This window comes from Coccinella septempunctata, chromosome 3 (assembly GCF_907165205.1).
Source record: "Coccinella septempunctata chromosome 3, icCocSept1.1, whole genome shotgun sequence".
Taxonomy (NCBI): domain Eukaryota; kingdom Metazoa; phylum Arthropoda; class Insecta; order Coleoptera; family Coccinellidae; genus Coccinella; species Coccinella septempunctata.
The window spans coordinates 22,552,801-22,569,373 of record NC_058191.1 but is presented as its reverse complement, the minus strand read 5'-3'; the positions used below and the strand labels follow the sequence as shown (position 1 = coordinate 22,569,373).

Sequence of the window (16,573 nt, the reverse complement as noted above, 5' to 3'; positions counted from 1 at the left end):
CCTTTCATTTTACATTTCAGCCTTTGAAAATATCTAATTCTCAAATCTCCAGTGCATTCATTCCGATAGGCAGAGTAAATGTAAAAAACCGTTTATCTGTGTTTAACGTTGTTTTTCTTGCATGCCGTTGAAGATTTTGACGTTTTTCTGATGTTGATATGCGATAAACCTGAGCTGACGACGTTTTTTCACTCTTGTCGCATTCTGAAATTTTCAGATTCTTAACGTGGGGGGGATTTGCCTATAAAAGCAGATTTTTCCCCACGACGGCCTTTTTTGTCACTCGACTCTCTTTTGTCTCTTTACTCACTTAGCTCTTTTCTCTGCGATTCGTCTTTGATTGTGTTCACGACGAGCCGTTCAACGAATTTAGAATAAATTTTGTGTTACGAAGGTAGTGCTCTTAGAAATTAATTTTTCTTTTCGTTTTTTCCGCGAGTGCCTTGAATAAAGGAGGTAGGTCCCCGTCTATACCGTTCAGTTTCTTTATTAGACCTACACCGGTTACTTCTTTGACACTGCTATACTGTATCGTTTTCTGTTATCTTTGCCGTACTTCACTCTGTTTCGCGAGTCTGACTTTTCCCTTCGCTATCAGTCATAGTGCGTAAGCCCTTGGGGTAGTGAAGAGAAAGTCCCGTCAACCCCCCTGTTCGCGTTCCCGCGTCATAAGTGTTGAAATAGAAATCTCTCCTTTTCTATCAGTCATGGTGCGCAAGTCCTTGGGGTAGAGAATAAGAGATACCACTCGTCGTCAGTGAAACCCCGTAGTTGCGCTCAAAATAGACCTTTTCTTCTTTCAGTCATGGAGCGTAGCCCTTGGGGTTGCGAATAAAAGTCTCGAGTAGATCCACCCTGGTTGTGTTTCTTTCAGTTCTGGAGAAATACAATTAATTACATCCCGATACCGTATAGCAAGTCATTTCACTTCGCGAGGTCATCCTTAGTATCCATTTCGTCAGTTCTGGTTGGCGCATTTTATTGAACCACCTTTGATTTTTTTCACTGTACTCGTTATAAACTTTACAAAGTGCTCGTGATCGGATCGAATTTCCCTAATGTATGTTTGCTGATCGAATCGCTCATATTTCATACCTACATATATTTCCATTGTTCATATAATCAGTTTCCGAAGGTGTGAATAAACTAGTACCTACATAATTTGATTTTGACTACTTCGTTATTGCTACCACCCTAGATAACAGCGAACTCTGTCTCCGACTAGCAGCTACTCTGGTAGGTTTGCTATTCTTCCTAGTGAAAAGAATAGCTGGCGCTCGAGATAAGTTTCTCCGAGGAAACCACGTTACACATTTCTTACAGCTAGTTGCTGCTTCCATAAGAATAAGCTAATGGATTGTATTCAATATTGCTTCTAAGGTAAAAGTGCCTATACATGCACCGGCGAACTGCAGTCAAGGACTGCATATACGTAGATCTTCAGTGCAACTGCACTACAATTTTTTGGAGTTTCAGTTGAAATTGACAGTCCTGGTCTGCAGATCGCCGGTGCGTGTATATGCACTTTAAATAGTGACGAAGAACTCACTCAGACTATCTATGTATATGAAAGAATATATACCAAACCAGTTGTTGATATCGATAACTTTGATCAAACTTGTATCTTCTATATGCAATCGGATATATGATATGTAAAAAAATTAGTAAGTTTTTACGCAGATTGTTATTTTAGGAATTTGTAATTGTTTTAGAGGAACCTACAATTGAAATGAACTCAATGATTGCGCTAATGATCGTCATACATCTTTGTTGAAGATATTACGTACAATGTTGGTTTTAAATTTTCTGAAGATGATCAATGAAACTTGTATTTTCAAGTTTTTTATTCTGTACTCGGTCGATACAAGCAAGGCAAGCAAGAAGTGTGAAAAAACTAGACACTTTTTAAGTTGATAAATAAATGATAATTAATCACATAAAAATAAAACTAACGTATTTGTCTTGTTATTGCAATTGTAGAAACTTCATGTGGAAAATTCTGTTGTGTTGGTGAAGGACTTAGGGGGTTCTGAATTACTCATGATATGATTGAAGTTATTTCTTTTTATCACAGGTACTCTTATTTTATACTTATAATTCTAAGCTTCTCCATATGGACAAGATATTAAGGTGAAAGTGGCAGTTAAGAGGTCCCTGATACCGAATGAGAATACCTAGTTGTTGATTTGGGATTTAGGTCATAAAAATCTAAGTAAAAACTGAGTAATTTAATCTTCTCAATTCTTTGAATTGTTTCTCAGTACGTGAGTTTGCATGCATATTTGCTAATAATAAGGTTTAGCATCCCAATCAAAATTTCAATGGAATTTTAGTGAACTGGGATTACTCAAGTCATTTAAGTTCAGCCTCCTATTTGCTAAGACCTAAAAGTTGTCGAACAAGTCAGATCGAAATTTTAATCAAACCCTATATAAATAAAAAATTTTCAACCTACACTTCGTCTTAGTATTTAAAAAGTATATGCTAATTGAGTAAGCTACTGAACTAATTGAGAAAAAATATCTCTGGTAACAAGCAATAAAAGTGAACTGTGTATCGTCATTTATGTAAAGAATTTATTTTTTCATTATATTCTGAATTAATCATAATCAATCTTTCATTTCACACGAAAATTTGATATAACTAACGTCAGCAGTAAAAGGTGAGATTATATTAGAGTCTTGCAATGATGTTGTACTTCTGACGTCATTTAATTCCTACGATGAACAAAATTTAAATTAAGATTAAATGTTTCGCTTTGTTGATTTTCTTTTTTTTTATCATTTTGCCGGAATTGCATAACATCAACGTATCATACATATTGCAACGTTCCGTCTTACATAGCAAAGTTCCGTACACGATCTATCCGTTATCTGTCCAACGAGAGCTCTATGTCCGCCTTTCGCTATGTATACTGTAACAAAACTGCAATATTACATGTTCGGTACACATATAGGTACTTTGTACCTTACATGATATGTGCAAAGGATGATAGCTCTGGTACAGAACATCTGCTACCAATTTGAAATATATATATATATATATATATATATATATATTCTTTTGAAAAAGAGTGTTACAAACTTTTACAATCTGAAAATAACAATGAAGCGGGTGTAAAGAAATGGAACAAGAGACAGATCCTAAAAACCTGTTTCTCTTTCCAGATCTCAGTGTAAGCAGAGGAAAAATGTCAACGGGGTACCATACATATCTTCGTATGATACATGAAAAAAACAGAGATAAAAACCTCAGAAAAAACTCTCTGTTTGCCCGTATAAGTGTAATGATGATGTATTTGTGTAAAGAATAAGCTGAAAATAATTGAAACTGAAGGACATCTTCTTCATATGACAAGATCCAAAAACTTCTTCCCATTCTTTCTACTATGATGGTTGACGAAGAATAATCTGAAAACAAAAAAGAAAGAAAAAAAAAACGAGAGGGGTGTATTGAATTTTATATTACTCATTAAATAATTTTGAAATTAGTAACCCAACCCAAAAAAGAATCGGTAACCGAATGAATACCTTCGAAACCACCCTGAAAACGATATATTCGACAACTCTTTACCAAGTGGTCTATAGTTTCTTCTTCTGCACCACACTCACATCTTGGACTATCAACAGCATTCCACCTAAAGAGCATGCTATTACACCGACCATGGCCAGTCCTCAGTCGATTTAGTGTACACCAAATTTTTCTTGGAAGATCAAAGCCAGGAACTTTTTTTGAAGGATCAGTAATCAAATCTTTATTAAAGAGATTACATGAATTCCATTCTGATTGCCAAAATTCTTTATGGTTATTAGTTGAATACAGAAAATCATTAGTCCATAAAGGCTTACGAGATTTTAATCTGGCACTTCTAGAATCTGGAAAATATGATAAAATTAGAAATGAATTTGGGTAGGAATGGAATTCATTCCAAGACTTCGAGACTGCCACCTGTCGGCGAATATGAGGTGGTACGATGTTTGACAGAACGGGTAACCAATGCAAAGGTGTAGATTTGATAGTCCCCGTAACGATCCTCATAGAATCATTGAGTATGGTGTCGATTTTATTGACGTGAGCACTGTTGAACCAAACAGAGCAACAGTACTCAGCAGCAGAAAAAACTAGGGCCAAAGCTGCCGTACGAAGTGTGATGGCATCAGCACCCCATGAAGAACCAGCTAATTTTTGAATTATATTGTTCCTCGATTTTAATTTCAAACGTAAACTCTCCAAATGAACCTTAAAATTCAATGAAGAATCTAATTTTATTCCGAGATATTTAGGATTGAAATTATGTTGTAAAACATCATCATTAAAAGTTACTTTCAATTTTCTATATTTTTGCTGATTATTTAAATGGAAACAGGAAACTTCTGTTTTATTTGGATTAGGACATAACCGCCATTCAAGGAAATAATTTTTCAGGATTTCTAAGTCTTGCGTTAAAGTATTTTCTATTACTTCGAAATCAGAATGGCGAAAAGCAAGAGCAATATCATCGGCGTAAATAAATTTTTCGGAAGACGTATCGGGGATATCACATAAATATAAATTGAAAAGAAGAGGAGATAATACCGATCCTTGTGGAAGTCCATTATTTAAAGTTTTGAAACTACTGCTTTTATCATTAACAAAAACACGAAGTCTTCGATCAGATAATATATTTTCTATCAAACGAACCATTTTACCACATTTTAAGTGACTGTGAAGTTTAAAAATTAAACCATCTTTCCACACCGTATCGTACGCCGATGATAGATCTACAAATGCTGTTCCTGTTTTCTTCTTATTATTGAAACCCGATTCAATAAAAGTAGTCAGGCTCAGTACCTGATCAGAACAATTTCTATTCTTTCTAAAACCTCCCTGGCAATTTTGTAAAACATCCTCAACATATGTTTCAATCCTAAATTGGATCAATCTCTCAAGAATTTTGAAAGGGACACTTAATGAACTTATAGGACGATAATTATTCGGATCCGAAGAATTTTTACCATGCTTCAAAATTGCAATAACTTTTGCTTTTCTAAATTCAGTTGGAAAATTACCAGAATTCAAAATATCATTATAAAACGATAATAGCCAAGATAAAGCTTTTACTCCCAAGTGTTTTATGAATTCTGGGTAAATACCATCAAACCCAGCAGCTTTTCGAGATTTCGTGCATTTAATTGCAGATTTTAATTCATCCATATTAAAAGGATTAGAAATAACATCAACAATAGATGTCGATTTCCTTAATTTATGTAATTTTTTCCTCATGTCTTCAACTTTCGATTGGGAGATTTTAACTGTGTTCGCTACATTTACAAGTCGGCGAGCAATCAGTTCTGGATTCACATTTGAAGGGGCTTTAGTTAAAGGAGCAGCTTCTCCTAATTTCCGTAAAACATCCCAAGAACTCCTACTCGAATGAGTGAAATTCATATTAGACACAATATCATTCCATTTTTCTTTACGACCTCAATAAATACAAGGACATCCAAAATTCAATGGATCGCCATATTTGATGAAATACGTACTTATTTTGGGCAAAAACTGTACCAAAACGATAATTTATTGTTGCACCTGATTGCTTGTCAGTATTCATACTTGAGACCTCTTTAGTAACCTTATCCGTAGATAAGGGAGACAACCACGGATCGTAATCCGTGGTTGTCTCCTGCTCACCCGCTCCGACCTAAAACTAATTCTCATTCCGGGCTCGAACCTGCTTACTTTTCGACATCTTGTGCTCCTGAGTGCTCCCTCCAACCTATCTAGCTATGGAAACATGTGACTATTCATATAAGTGCACCATATTAACTGTATGGAATAAAAATTGATTCTTATATCAATGCGGAAACCAAATAATTCTCAAAACTCGAACTAAAATCGCATTCCTTATGTTTTAAAAAATAACTCGAGTATTTGATTCTCATTTGTCACACAAAATCATCAGATATACACAATATTGTATCTCTGACGAATGGAATCAGGTTTACTATCCTTGCAAATATTATAATATATATAATAAATTTGTCATACTGATGCATGAATGTGAACATTCAGCATAATCACACAACCGTTCTTTTTCCTCCGAACGTCAATAATTGAGGTTATGAAAGTTGAGTTATCCATTGAACTAAAGTCTTTAGTTCAATGGAGTTATCAAAGTTCATTTATAATTCGCCTATTTTGGCGGATTCTATCCGCTAGTAGTAAGAAATTGAATAAAACAGTTTCGAGAACAGCTACTTTCAGTACTGATGTTTGTACTTTTTTACGATTCAATAAATCATACCGTAAGTTCCATTATCGGGATGACTGCTGAAAAATTAATACTTATAAGTATATGTTATGTGTATACTCTCATATCGTAATAATATGGATTTAATGCTCTGATTGCTACGTAAAATTAACAGAACATTTGAATGGAAATTGTGCATTTATAAATTAATATACCATATACATAACATTCTCATTCAAAATGATACATATCATAGATAATACGAAATTGATATACCATATACTTTCCATGAAAAACATAACAAATTAATGTATATGATACATAAATATTATATTATGTTTGATATGTATCACGTGAAATGAGAACGTTATGTATATGGAATATTTATTTATAAATCCACAGTTGTGTTTCAGATGTTCTGTTTATGTTATGTAGCACCCTTATGCATGTAACATGTTGGTTTGCTGGGTGAGCATTTGTTATTTTTATATTTTCGCTGAATGAGTGATGACAGAGATGATATAACAAATCCCTTGACATAAAAGTATGACAGATTAAAGATCAAAGAAATCTTTCGAGGACATCCAATAATATTTTGATGCAGTACCACATAGCGTCTGATTGCAGAACTAAACTGTATTTGGGCTGGGGGTAGGGAAGCCCCTGTCCAACTTTCACTTTTTTATTTGTGTTCTGTGCTTTTCAGTAAAAGCAAAGATTATATCTATAATCTTTGAGTAAAAGCTTTCAAGTGTCATTAGGCGCTCAAGAGGGTGCCGCGGAACAGTAGTCAGATAAGACCGAAACCATAACCATGGTCAGTATCTGCTTTTCTTCGATGGAGAGGACTTTCTGTTGATGCTCCGATTGATGGTAGTTCGATTTATATCTTAACATTTGTTGCTTTTTATGTCAATGATTCTTGTATATCTGAATTAATTTAGATTATTGTTCTTGAATGATGCAGTAGAACAACTGAGAAAAATGAGATCAACTTTTAAATGTCATAATGAAATTATGGATTCAAATTTTTTTTTTCTGATCGTACACATTTAGTATTCTCTATTGAAAAAAAAATTTTTCGCGTTTATGTTCCATATACGGCAGAGCCGAAAAGGACTGAACTTCCTCTATTTTCAACTTCTTCCAAAACTATGAATCGACCGAGTTTTTCTGTATCCATAGATTACAGGTACTAATTTGAAAAAAAAATAAATTGAAAAGGATTCTATAGCGCATATTTCAAATTTTCTTGTAATGATAATCCAGGCCAGACAAACATCTTTGAAAAATTTCCACAGGAAAATTAGAGAAAGATTCACATTAGTTGTTGATTGCGAAATTGTTTTCAATGAATAATGAGAGCTATTACGAATCTAGTACGATTTTCGGCTATAATCAAAGCCACTGCACACTCTTGTAGAGTTGCATTACTAGAAACCAGAAATATGAAAATATGGTCTCTGACCACTTCTCTGTCTCTTCGCTCGATCATACTCAATCGAAACCATTTCATTGCCACTATTTCACATAAAACTTGACATGAATTTTCTAGTTTTCGAATGATTTTATTGAAATTTGAAGTTAGATTATGTTTCCATGGAATCGATTTCATCATAACCAAAGATTATAGAGTACAAAGATGGGAAACGCACTCATATCTAAAGTACTAAAAACCGACTACATTTGGGTCAGTGAAAACACATTTGACAATGAGATGGCGCTGAGATCGTACTGTCAATACAGAAAACCTAATTTATAATAGAGGGACGCGAAATTCGAATTCTATTCCTTTTTCTGAAATTCAATATCGACTTTGTTGAGAATATAAAACAAACATCCTGAGCAACAAAACAAAAGTATGGTTTTGTTTTGTTCGGAATCAATTGATATCAATGAAACACGCTGTCAGATGTGCTATATTTTTATTTGCAATTGATAAAAAATACACAAAAATTTGAAATTATATTATATATATATTATATCTGCTATACCTCAAAGGTGTTATTTCTGTTCAATACGTTGTTTTGAATTAATAAACTTAGTTGAATTTGTACAATTCATATCAGAAATTATTATGAACAAATATTCAATATATCATCATAGCATACACAATTCAGTTACTTACATAAAATTTACAGAATTATCAGAACCTCAACTAAAAAAACTTCACTGAGATATACAAGACCTGTATATTAGCCTGCCGGTAGAATTTCTTTATAATTTCTTTATGATATGGTCTCTTTATGGCACAATAATACAATATACGAATTGATTAATGAATGAACGAAACACTTACAGCAGGTTTCATAGAAGTTTGACTTTCCAAACAACAATTTGACTGTTCCTCGATATCCATTCCGAATTCGATAAAACCTTTGCATTTCTGAATATATTGAAGGAGTAGCAATTCAGAATCTTTGAATGGACGTAGAAAAGTCATAATTTCTCCAAAATTGGCCCTTCTTGCAATACAACAATTGACGTGGATGAACAGTTCTCAATCGACTTGCAGTAAAATGTTCATTGCACATGGTGTAGTCAGTAGTGTCTGCAGGCCTCTACGCCCTGAAAATTTTATCCACTTCGTAGCACTGAAAATAAAAGTCAACGAATGACCGAGTGACATGTTACCAGTTTTAATACTTACATTCCAATTTTCCTTAGTAGAATTCGTTTTATTTGATCCACAGTTCTTAACCATACAATAATTTTCGAACGATATTTTGAGGTTTTCGCCAAGAAATTAGACCAAAATTTCAATAATCAGCAACTAGAACGAGCTTGATAAACAAAAGGCGATACGAGAATCAAAACATTCAAAACCTCTTTGATCAAAATGGCCATCTGACATCTCACAAAATTTCATTTGTCCCTCGAATTAATATTTTAACCAGTCTTAGGGCCTTGAAAACACATTCGAAACACAGATGGCACTCACATCACTTTCGTCGCTTCGTTTCCTATCTTTCTACTCCATAATCTTTGATCTTTCGAACTTTTCTCGAGCTTTACTGCCAATATTCGAAATTTAGCTAAGTTAATTGGAATTGGGGTGGTGCAAACGAATTAAAATAATGGAGTTCCTAAATATAGTCCGCTCAATTAGTTATCTGAAAAGTTGGGTGAATCAGACATTATTCGTGTCGAACTTAGTAGATCACGATCATTCACGAGTGGTTACGATCTGCTTGCTCCGAATGCAGCGACATATAACCATCAATTTGAGAATAATGTTTCGTGTTTACTGTACCACCCCAACAGATGGCGCCAGATACAAGAGTGGCTCATCTATATTCTTTAGTTAATCTATGTTTGTATCTACTATCCCTATCTACCAATTTTACCTACTTAACTCACTATAAGATGTAATGTTTTCCGAGGTACTTACTCTCCCCGATCCTTCGCCCCAACGCCAAACGAGGTTGTAGGACGCTCCAAGAGAAAAATCATTGGAGGATCCTTTTTGCTTAGTTTTAAAATCAAAGTTCTCAGGCTCGGCTTGTCCTCGAATCGGCTGCTCAGCTTTATTTCGAGAATCAATTTCTCCTCAGGGCCTCCAGACTAATAAACTTATCTGAGATAAGTCGTAAAATACAGACTCTGCTGTTCCTTACGAACTTATCTCTATCTTCGGACGAATTTCTCTTCATTTACAGACTAAATGAAATGAAAATCAACCTTCATCATTCAAACTAATTATCACAGTCCTCATCAACTCATCACATTCCTGTCTGACGACTCTGACGTACTCTAAATTATCATATTTCCTTAGAATGCTTTCTTATCGTCCGTATGCAACAAAATCAGATCGCACACGGTATATTCTCCTTGTTATAGGTACAAATTATTCCATAGTTTCCGTGTTCCGATTCGTTACAACCTTTCGTTAAACTGTTCAATAGCGTTAGCTATAGGTGAATAAACTGGCATTTGGATATTGAAGACTTTCAGCCTTCCCGAAAATGGTTTCTTGATTCATATTTCCACGAGACCCGTTAAATGTTTCATTGAAAACGGCAAGTTATTAAGGAATGCATGTTGTACTGAAAGATCCTGAGAATCAAGCACGCAATCCTTTTCACGATCAGGCCCTCTGCCTCTTTAATCTTTGTCGGCGTGAAAAGGCCATAGGCTTTCGGATATCCTTGTCGTTTGAATGCCTTTATCATTTCCACTCCGTCGAATTATCAAGTCCCAAGAAATTGAATGCCGAATATTTAAAGGGAACACTGATTCGAACGGGGTGAAAAATGGAATAATAAGCACCCTCGACCCCCGCATCGTACTGCTCGAATTTCATCCTACCGTCTCCTTGTACAGAGGCAGACACATTGCTTACGCCGTCACAATGATGCTTCCGGAAATTGTCGACCATAAATCTGCACGATAGAAACTGAAGTGCCAGATTATATCCGCCGTCGTCAGGGGGGAATTACTGGTAATGTGCATTCTCCCGTCTAGGAGGCGTTAATTCAGGTTTATTGAGTCCTTGTCACGGTTTAATTTTTGGCGGTTGGCTTCGGTGCGTCTCATAAATCAAGAGCTGGATTCGCTGGACGAAAAACAGATTTCGCCCTGAAGGATTCAGGTCAGAGGGAAGCGGTTTGTGGGTACCTCATCTCGCAATAGAGAGAGATGACAGTTTAGAAGGAATTGCATGTTATTCAGTAGTGCTTGTTTTGTCGGCCTATTGCATCGATCAAATATCGATTCTGTTCAGTGGTAGTTTGAGAGGCAGACCAAGAGTTTCTCACATACTAAAAAAAACAGTAAATAATATAATAATATAAACATGAAATTCAACTCAGCACTCTACCTGGGTAGATATCAGGTGGCAAAGGTAACTAAAAATAAGTGTTACTTAACTTATTTTCACATGGCTGATTTTTATGTTTTGAAGAATATTATTCAGAAGTTATGTTATAAGTGACAGACACTTTGCATTGTCCAGAACTCTTGCCAGACGCTTTGAAGCTGCACAAAAAATGAATGAATTCTACTTATTTTCACATGTCTGATATTGAAATATGTCATCGAAGTAAGTATAAAAAAAAGTTATATTTCATAATTCAGACAAATAGTAGTGACCAAACATCCCCTAAACATTAAAATTATTTTGCCGGGAGTGTGAGCGCGAGAGCACTATACATGAGTTTCAGAGTGAGTGAGATTATGGTAACTCGGTTCTCTTTCACAATCTGTTTAGAGTACCTTTTCTGCATACTATACATTGCTCGCACATAGCACATACACATACCTAAGAGTATCAACTCTTGCACATACCCAGCACACACTTGAGCCCGTTTGCAACAGCCGAGAATTCTCTAGAAAATTTACCCGAGATTTCATGCGCCGTGAATTATGTACCGTTACATACGCACTTTCGGTAGAACTCTCTGTTGAGTTGCGTACTAAATAATCTCTGCCGTTTTCTTGCGAGAATTTTGTAGAGAATTCTCCAGAGAATTCTCGGCTGCTGCAAACGAACTTTATACACAATAAACTAACTGACTGCATTCATAGTCCCTAGTTAATTCAGATACAATGGGGTAGTATTTTCTTTCGAATTCTTGAATAGTTATATATATATTCTTTTGAATGTCAGCAATACATTTTTAGTTATCAAACAATATAGCATATGTATGAGTTTTAGCAAAGGTTAGTGTAACGGGGTACCATACAATTTGGAGCATGATACAAGAGCTTAGGGAAAAACCTCAGTAAAAAAACCCTGTCTCCCCGTGAGTAGTGTAGTGATGACAAGTTTGTTTACAGAATAAGCTTTAAATACTGAAGGGCTTCCTTTCCATTGACATAAAATAGTTATTTTCCTATCAAGTACGGAAAGTGATACTTGCCCGCACGAAACTGCCGTTGCCCGAACGATGCGAAGCAGAGTTCGGGTAAGCAGTTGAGTGCGGGCAAGACACTTTACGCAAGAGTTAGGAACAATATCTTTTCTACAAGCGCTTGAAATATATAAATATATCCATTTCACGAAACAGATTATATCTCATTTGATTAATTCATATATAATGACAGACGTAATTCTGCATGTCATTACTATGGGTTTCTCATCGTTGACGTTCTATGCATAGAAACATGATAGAATTTAATTTACTCTATAATATTTGCGTGCGGGAAAAACCCCTGCTAATCCATTCCCGCACGCAAATGCGTGCGGTAAAGAAATAGCAGGCGTTTTTCCCGCACGTTTTGGGAAAGTGACTTTTTGCAACTTGGAATGCGTGCGGGAAAAAGGTTGAACGCGCACGCTTGTAGAAAAAATTCTTTATCCTCTTTCCATTTCGAAATAATATCTGAAACAAAGGAACAAAGCAGAAAACGAGAAAAAAGGCGAATAATAAAGCCTTCATGCAAACTTATTTCAAGACTTGATGATGACTGAAGAAAAAAAAAAATAATCATAGGTACATAACTTGTTTTTCAATTGCATTGGGAGGAATATCATCTCTGCGTCAAAAATCTTCTGCTGATCTTGGTGGAGGATCACCCTCGTAGTTAGAAATGCCTTCAGTACTCAAATTAATAATAGCCAAATCTTGCTTTTGACTGGGAGGGCCTTTCGACCAGGTCCAGTCTTCCAAGTGATGATTCTTCTATTCTTCAGTTGTTCGAGGAACGCTACAGGACCCTTATATTGGGGAATCATCTCCCATAGATATACCAGTGGTTATTCAGTAGAAAATTGAAAAAACGGGGAAGAAATTAAAAAAACTTCTGACACTTTATTGACAATTTGTTGAAGTTTTTGAATAGTTAATGGACAGGCATGTCTCTTATTGAAAGAATAATTCTTTAATATTTTCGTAGATGATGCCAGGTTTTGCAGCAATCGATTCAAGTACAGTACAGTGTCCATTATCCGAAATAATGTGGACCAAAGTGATTTGGGATAATCGAACTTTTGGTCAATCCAAATTTTTTTTTTTGGGAAATAGGAGTTTAGGATGCCTGTATCATAAGATCGAGTAGAAAATAAGTGAAGTTCATTTATTTTTTGTGCAGCTTCAAAGCGTCTGGCAAGAGTTTTGGCCCATGGAAAGTGTCTGTCACTTGTAATATAACTTCAGAATAATATTCTTTGAAACATATATAAAAATCAGCCATGTGAAAATAAGTTAAGTAACACTTATTTTTAGTTACCTTTGCCACCTGGTATCTGCCCAGGTATCATAAGATCGAGTAGAAAATAAGTGAAGTTCATTTATTTTTTGTGCAGCTTCAAAGCGTCTGGCAAGAATTTCGGCCCATGGAAAGTGTCTGTCACTTGTAATATAACTTCAGAATAATATTCTTTAAAACATATATAAAAATCAGCCATGTGAAAATAAGTTAAGTAACATTATTTTTAGTTAGCTTTGCCACCTGGTATCTGCCCAGGTGTCACTAGGCAAGCTCCACAAGTTCGCAGGTATTCAAAGCACTTGAGACTCTACTGAGAGCCTAAAGTTTCATCTGTCTGAAAATAAGTTATGTCTGGTCGATCTGGGATCTTGAACTATATGAACATTAATATAATTTAAATACATGTTTTATATGAATAACTGGAGGTTTCACAAAATCTTTTCAACATCAAACTAAAAAGAATAATACTCTTTTGGAGAGTCGGGTGTATCGTACCATCTGCTAAATCGTACCCCTGATTCTTTTCTCTGTTGGTGCCACATGTTGTACTTATTATGAAGTGTTATATTTTCGTCTTTGAAAGCTGCCTTCCACGATGCAAAATCAAGTACAACAGGTGACACGACTAATGGTGCCTACCCTACAGATTACTCTGACGTGACGTGGGCCCACGTTATAATGGGCATGATTCAAAAATCTAACAAAGGAGTTTGCGCGGAACCGTTCAAAACGATCTGATGTGACGTTGGACGAGCATTCCTTTGTCACTCTAGAACAATTTGGACGCTTCCGCGCAAAATCCCATGGTAGATTTTTGAATCATGCGTGGACTCACGTCACGTCATAGTAATCTGTAGACACAAATAGGAAGAAAAATTAGGGATACGATTTAGCAAGTGGTACGATATATCCGACTCTACACTGTATCATGTTCTTACATTTTATATTCATTTTAGCTGCAATAGATTCAGAAACAGGGGAAACCCGTCACAGTCCAGTGCATCAACCGACACCTATATGTTGTGAAGAATGTGGAGAAATTCAGGTACGATACACTTTCAAATGACTTCGACTATAAATCTGAATCCATTTTCACATCTACAGCTAATCGATTATGACCGTCCAATGAGCCCTCCATCCGGTATCCAGACTCCAAGGCCAGAACCTTCACGAGAATCAAGACCCGCCACCCCTAAACTCAAGGCAAATAATTCGATGCAAGAACCCCCTTACAGCGAAACGTGTGCCTTCCTTCCCCACTACGACACAGAATGCGATCTTGCCGCAACCCAAGCTCCAGCAGAACTTCTGCCGCATGTAGATTCGTCGACTAACTGCTCTAAAAATGAAGAAAAGCCCTCAGCAGAACCAGAGGTGAAAAAGGAAGCATCGAAAACGAAGAAAGCCATTCCAACGAAAGGCAGGCTCCTGTCGGGAATACCAAAGAAGAGCGATTCGGTACAAAGTAGCTCGGCCATTCCAGTTAAAGTCACCAAACAATCTTCCAAACTATCCATCAAACCTTCTAGAACAAGTTCCTTCTGTAGATCCCAACTGAGAACGCCAAGAGCAACACCAAACAAGCACACCTTGGAAATGCAGTTTTTAAACAAACACAAAAAACTTGTCCAGTATAAAAAAGAATTATTAGAGAAGCAAAGACCTGTGATGGATTTGTATCAAAACCTCCTAGAAATCAAGAAACAATTAGCGGAGTTCGGAAAATGTGTTGAACTAGAGGAGATAAAACTCGTAGCTTTGGACGAACCGAAAAAGCAGAGTGACCACCCGTGCGGGGACGTTTTGAATCAGGAGATAGTGCAGAACATGAAAACTTCCATCGAAAATATCCCCAAACAGCTAATGGGAGTTTGCCAGAATTTGGTCGGAAGGAGGGCTGCCATTGTGGAACTTCTAGAAAGCGTCTCTCAAGCAGATATCGGGCCAACAGAATTGGCCGATAAGATCGAAACGTTGAAGGATGAAGGCAGGGAACTGAAGAATTCCTTGGATGTACTTATCGCGCAATCTGAAGAACGAATAACGGAATTGGTGAAAAATTGGTACATTCTCTTAGATAGCAAAAACCAAGAAACGAGTAACATCAAATCAGATGAATACGAGTCACAAATTAAGCAAAAAGACGCTATGCTACAGGAATCTAAGCAAGTAATTCTTGACTTGCAAAAAAAATTAGAAGAGAAAAGAAATCTGCACGAGAAGACCATTTGCGAATGCGAAATAACTGTCAAGGAATATACAGAAAATATAAGGGTACGTTTAAGTTATTTTCCTAGCAAGTGCTGAAAGTGATACTTGCCGGTACGAAACTGCCGTTTTAGCAAGCAGTTGAGTGTAGGCAAGACATTTTCCGCAAGAGTTAAGAACAATATTTTTTCTACAAGCGCTTGAAATATATAATAGTTATTTTCCTATCAAGTCCGGAAAGTGATACTTGCCCGCACGAAACTGCCGTTGCCCGAACGATGCGAAGCAGTTGAGTCGATTTGCTTAATTCATTTATAATGACAGACGTAATTCTGCATGTCGTTACTATGGGTTTCTCATCGTTGACATTCGGTACATAGAGACATGACAGAATTCAATTTACTCTATAATATTTGCGTGCGGGAAAAACCCCTGCTGATCCAGTCCCGCACGCAAATGCGTGCGGCGTTTTTCCCGCACCTTTTGGGAAAGTGACTCTTTGCAAAGATTATAGAGTAGAAAGATAGGAAACGCCCTCATATCGCTAGTACTAAAAACCGACTACATTTTGGCCAGTGAAAACACGCGTGACAATGAGATGGCGCTAAAAACGCACTGTCAATACAGGAAAACTTTTTGATAACAGTTTTCTGTTTTTTGATTGAGGGGCGCGAAATTCGAATTCTATTTCTCGTATTGCATTCCAATATTGACTTTGTTTCTATCAGAAAACAAACATCCTGAGCGATAAAACAAAAGTATGGTTTTGCTTTGTGATCAGGATGTTAGTTTTCATCTAAACATTGTTTGGAATCAATTGATATCAACGAAAAACGCTGTTGGATGTGCTATATGTTTATTTGTAATTCATAGAAAATTCACAAAAATTGAAATAGTGGGCAATAAATGAAGCTTTAACTAAGACACTAAAGTATATGGTGATCTGCCATACGTCGAAGGTGTATTTCTGTACAATAGGTTGTT

General features: G+C 36.1%; 1 protein-coding gene across 5 annotated transcripts in view; it reads left to right on the top strand.

Annotated features, from left to right (window-relative positions):
- LOC123309644 (myosin-10-like) overlaps positions 1-16,573 on the top strand; it is a 46,194-nt gene that overhangs the window by 8,200 nt on the left and 21,421 nt on the right. For all 5 annotated transcript variants that reach the window (XM_044892852.1, XM_044892853.1, XM_044892850.1 and 2 more), the window contains exons 2-3: positions 14,338-14,426; positions 14,486-15,655. In XM_044892852.1, coding sequence (XP_044748787.1) covers positions 14,338-14,426; positions 14,486-15,655 — 1,259 coding nt within the window. The remainder of the gene's footprint in view (positions 1-14,337; positions 14,427-14,485; positions 15,656-16,573) is intronic.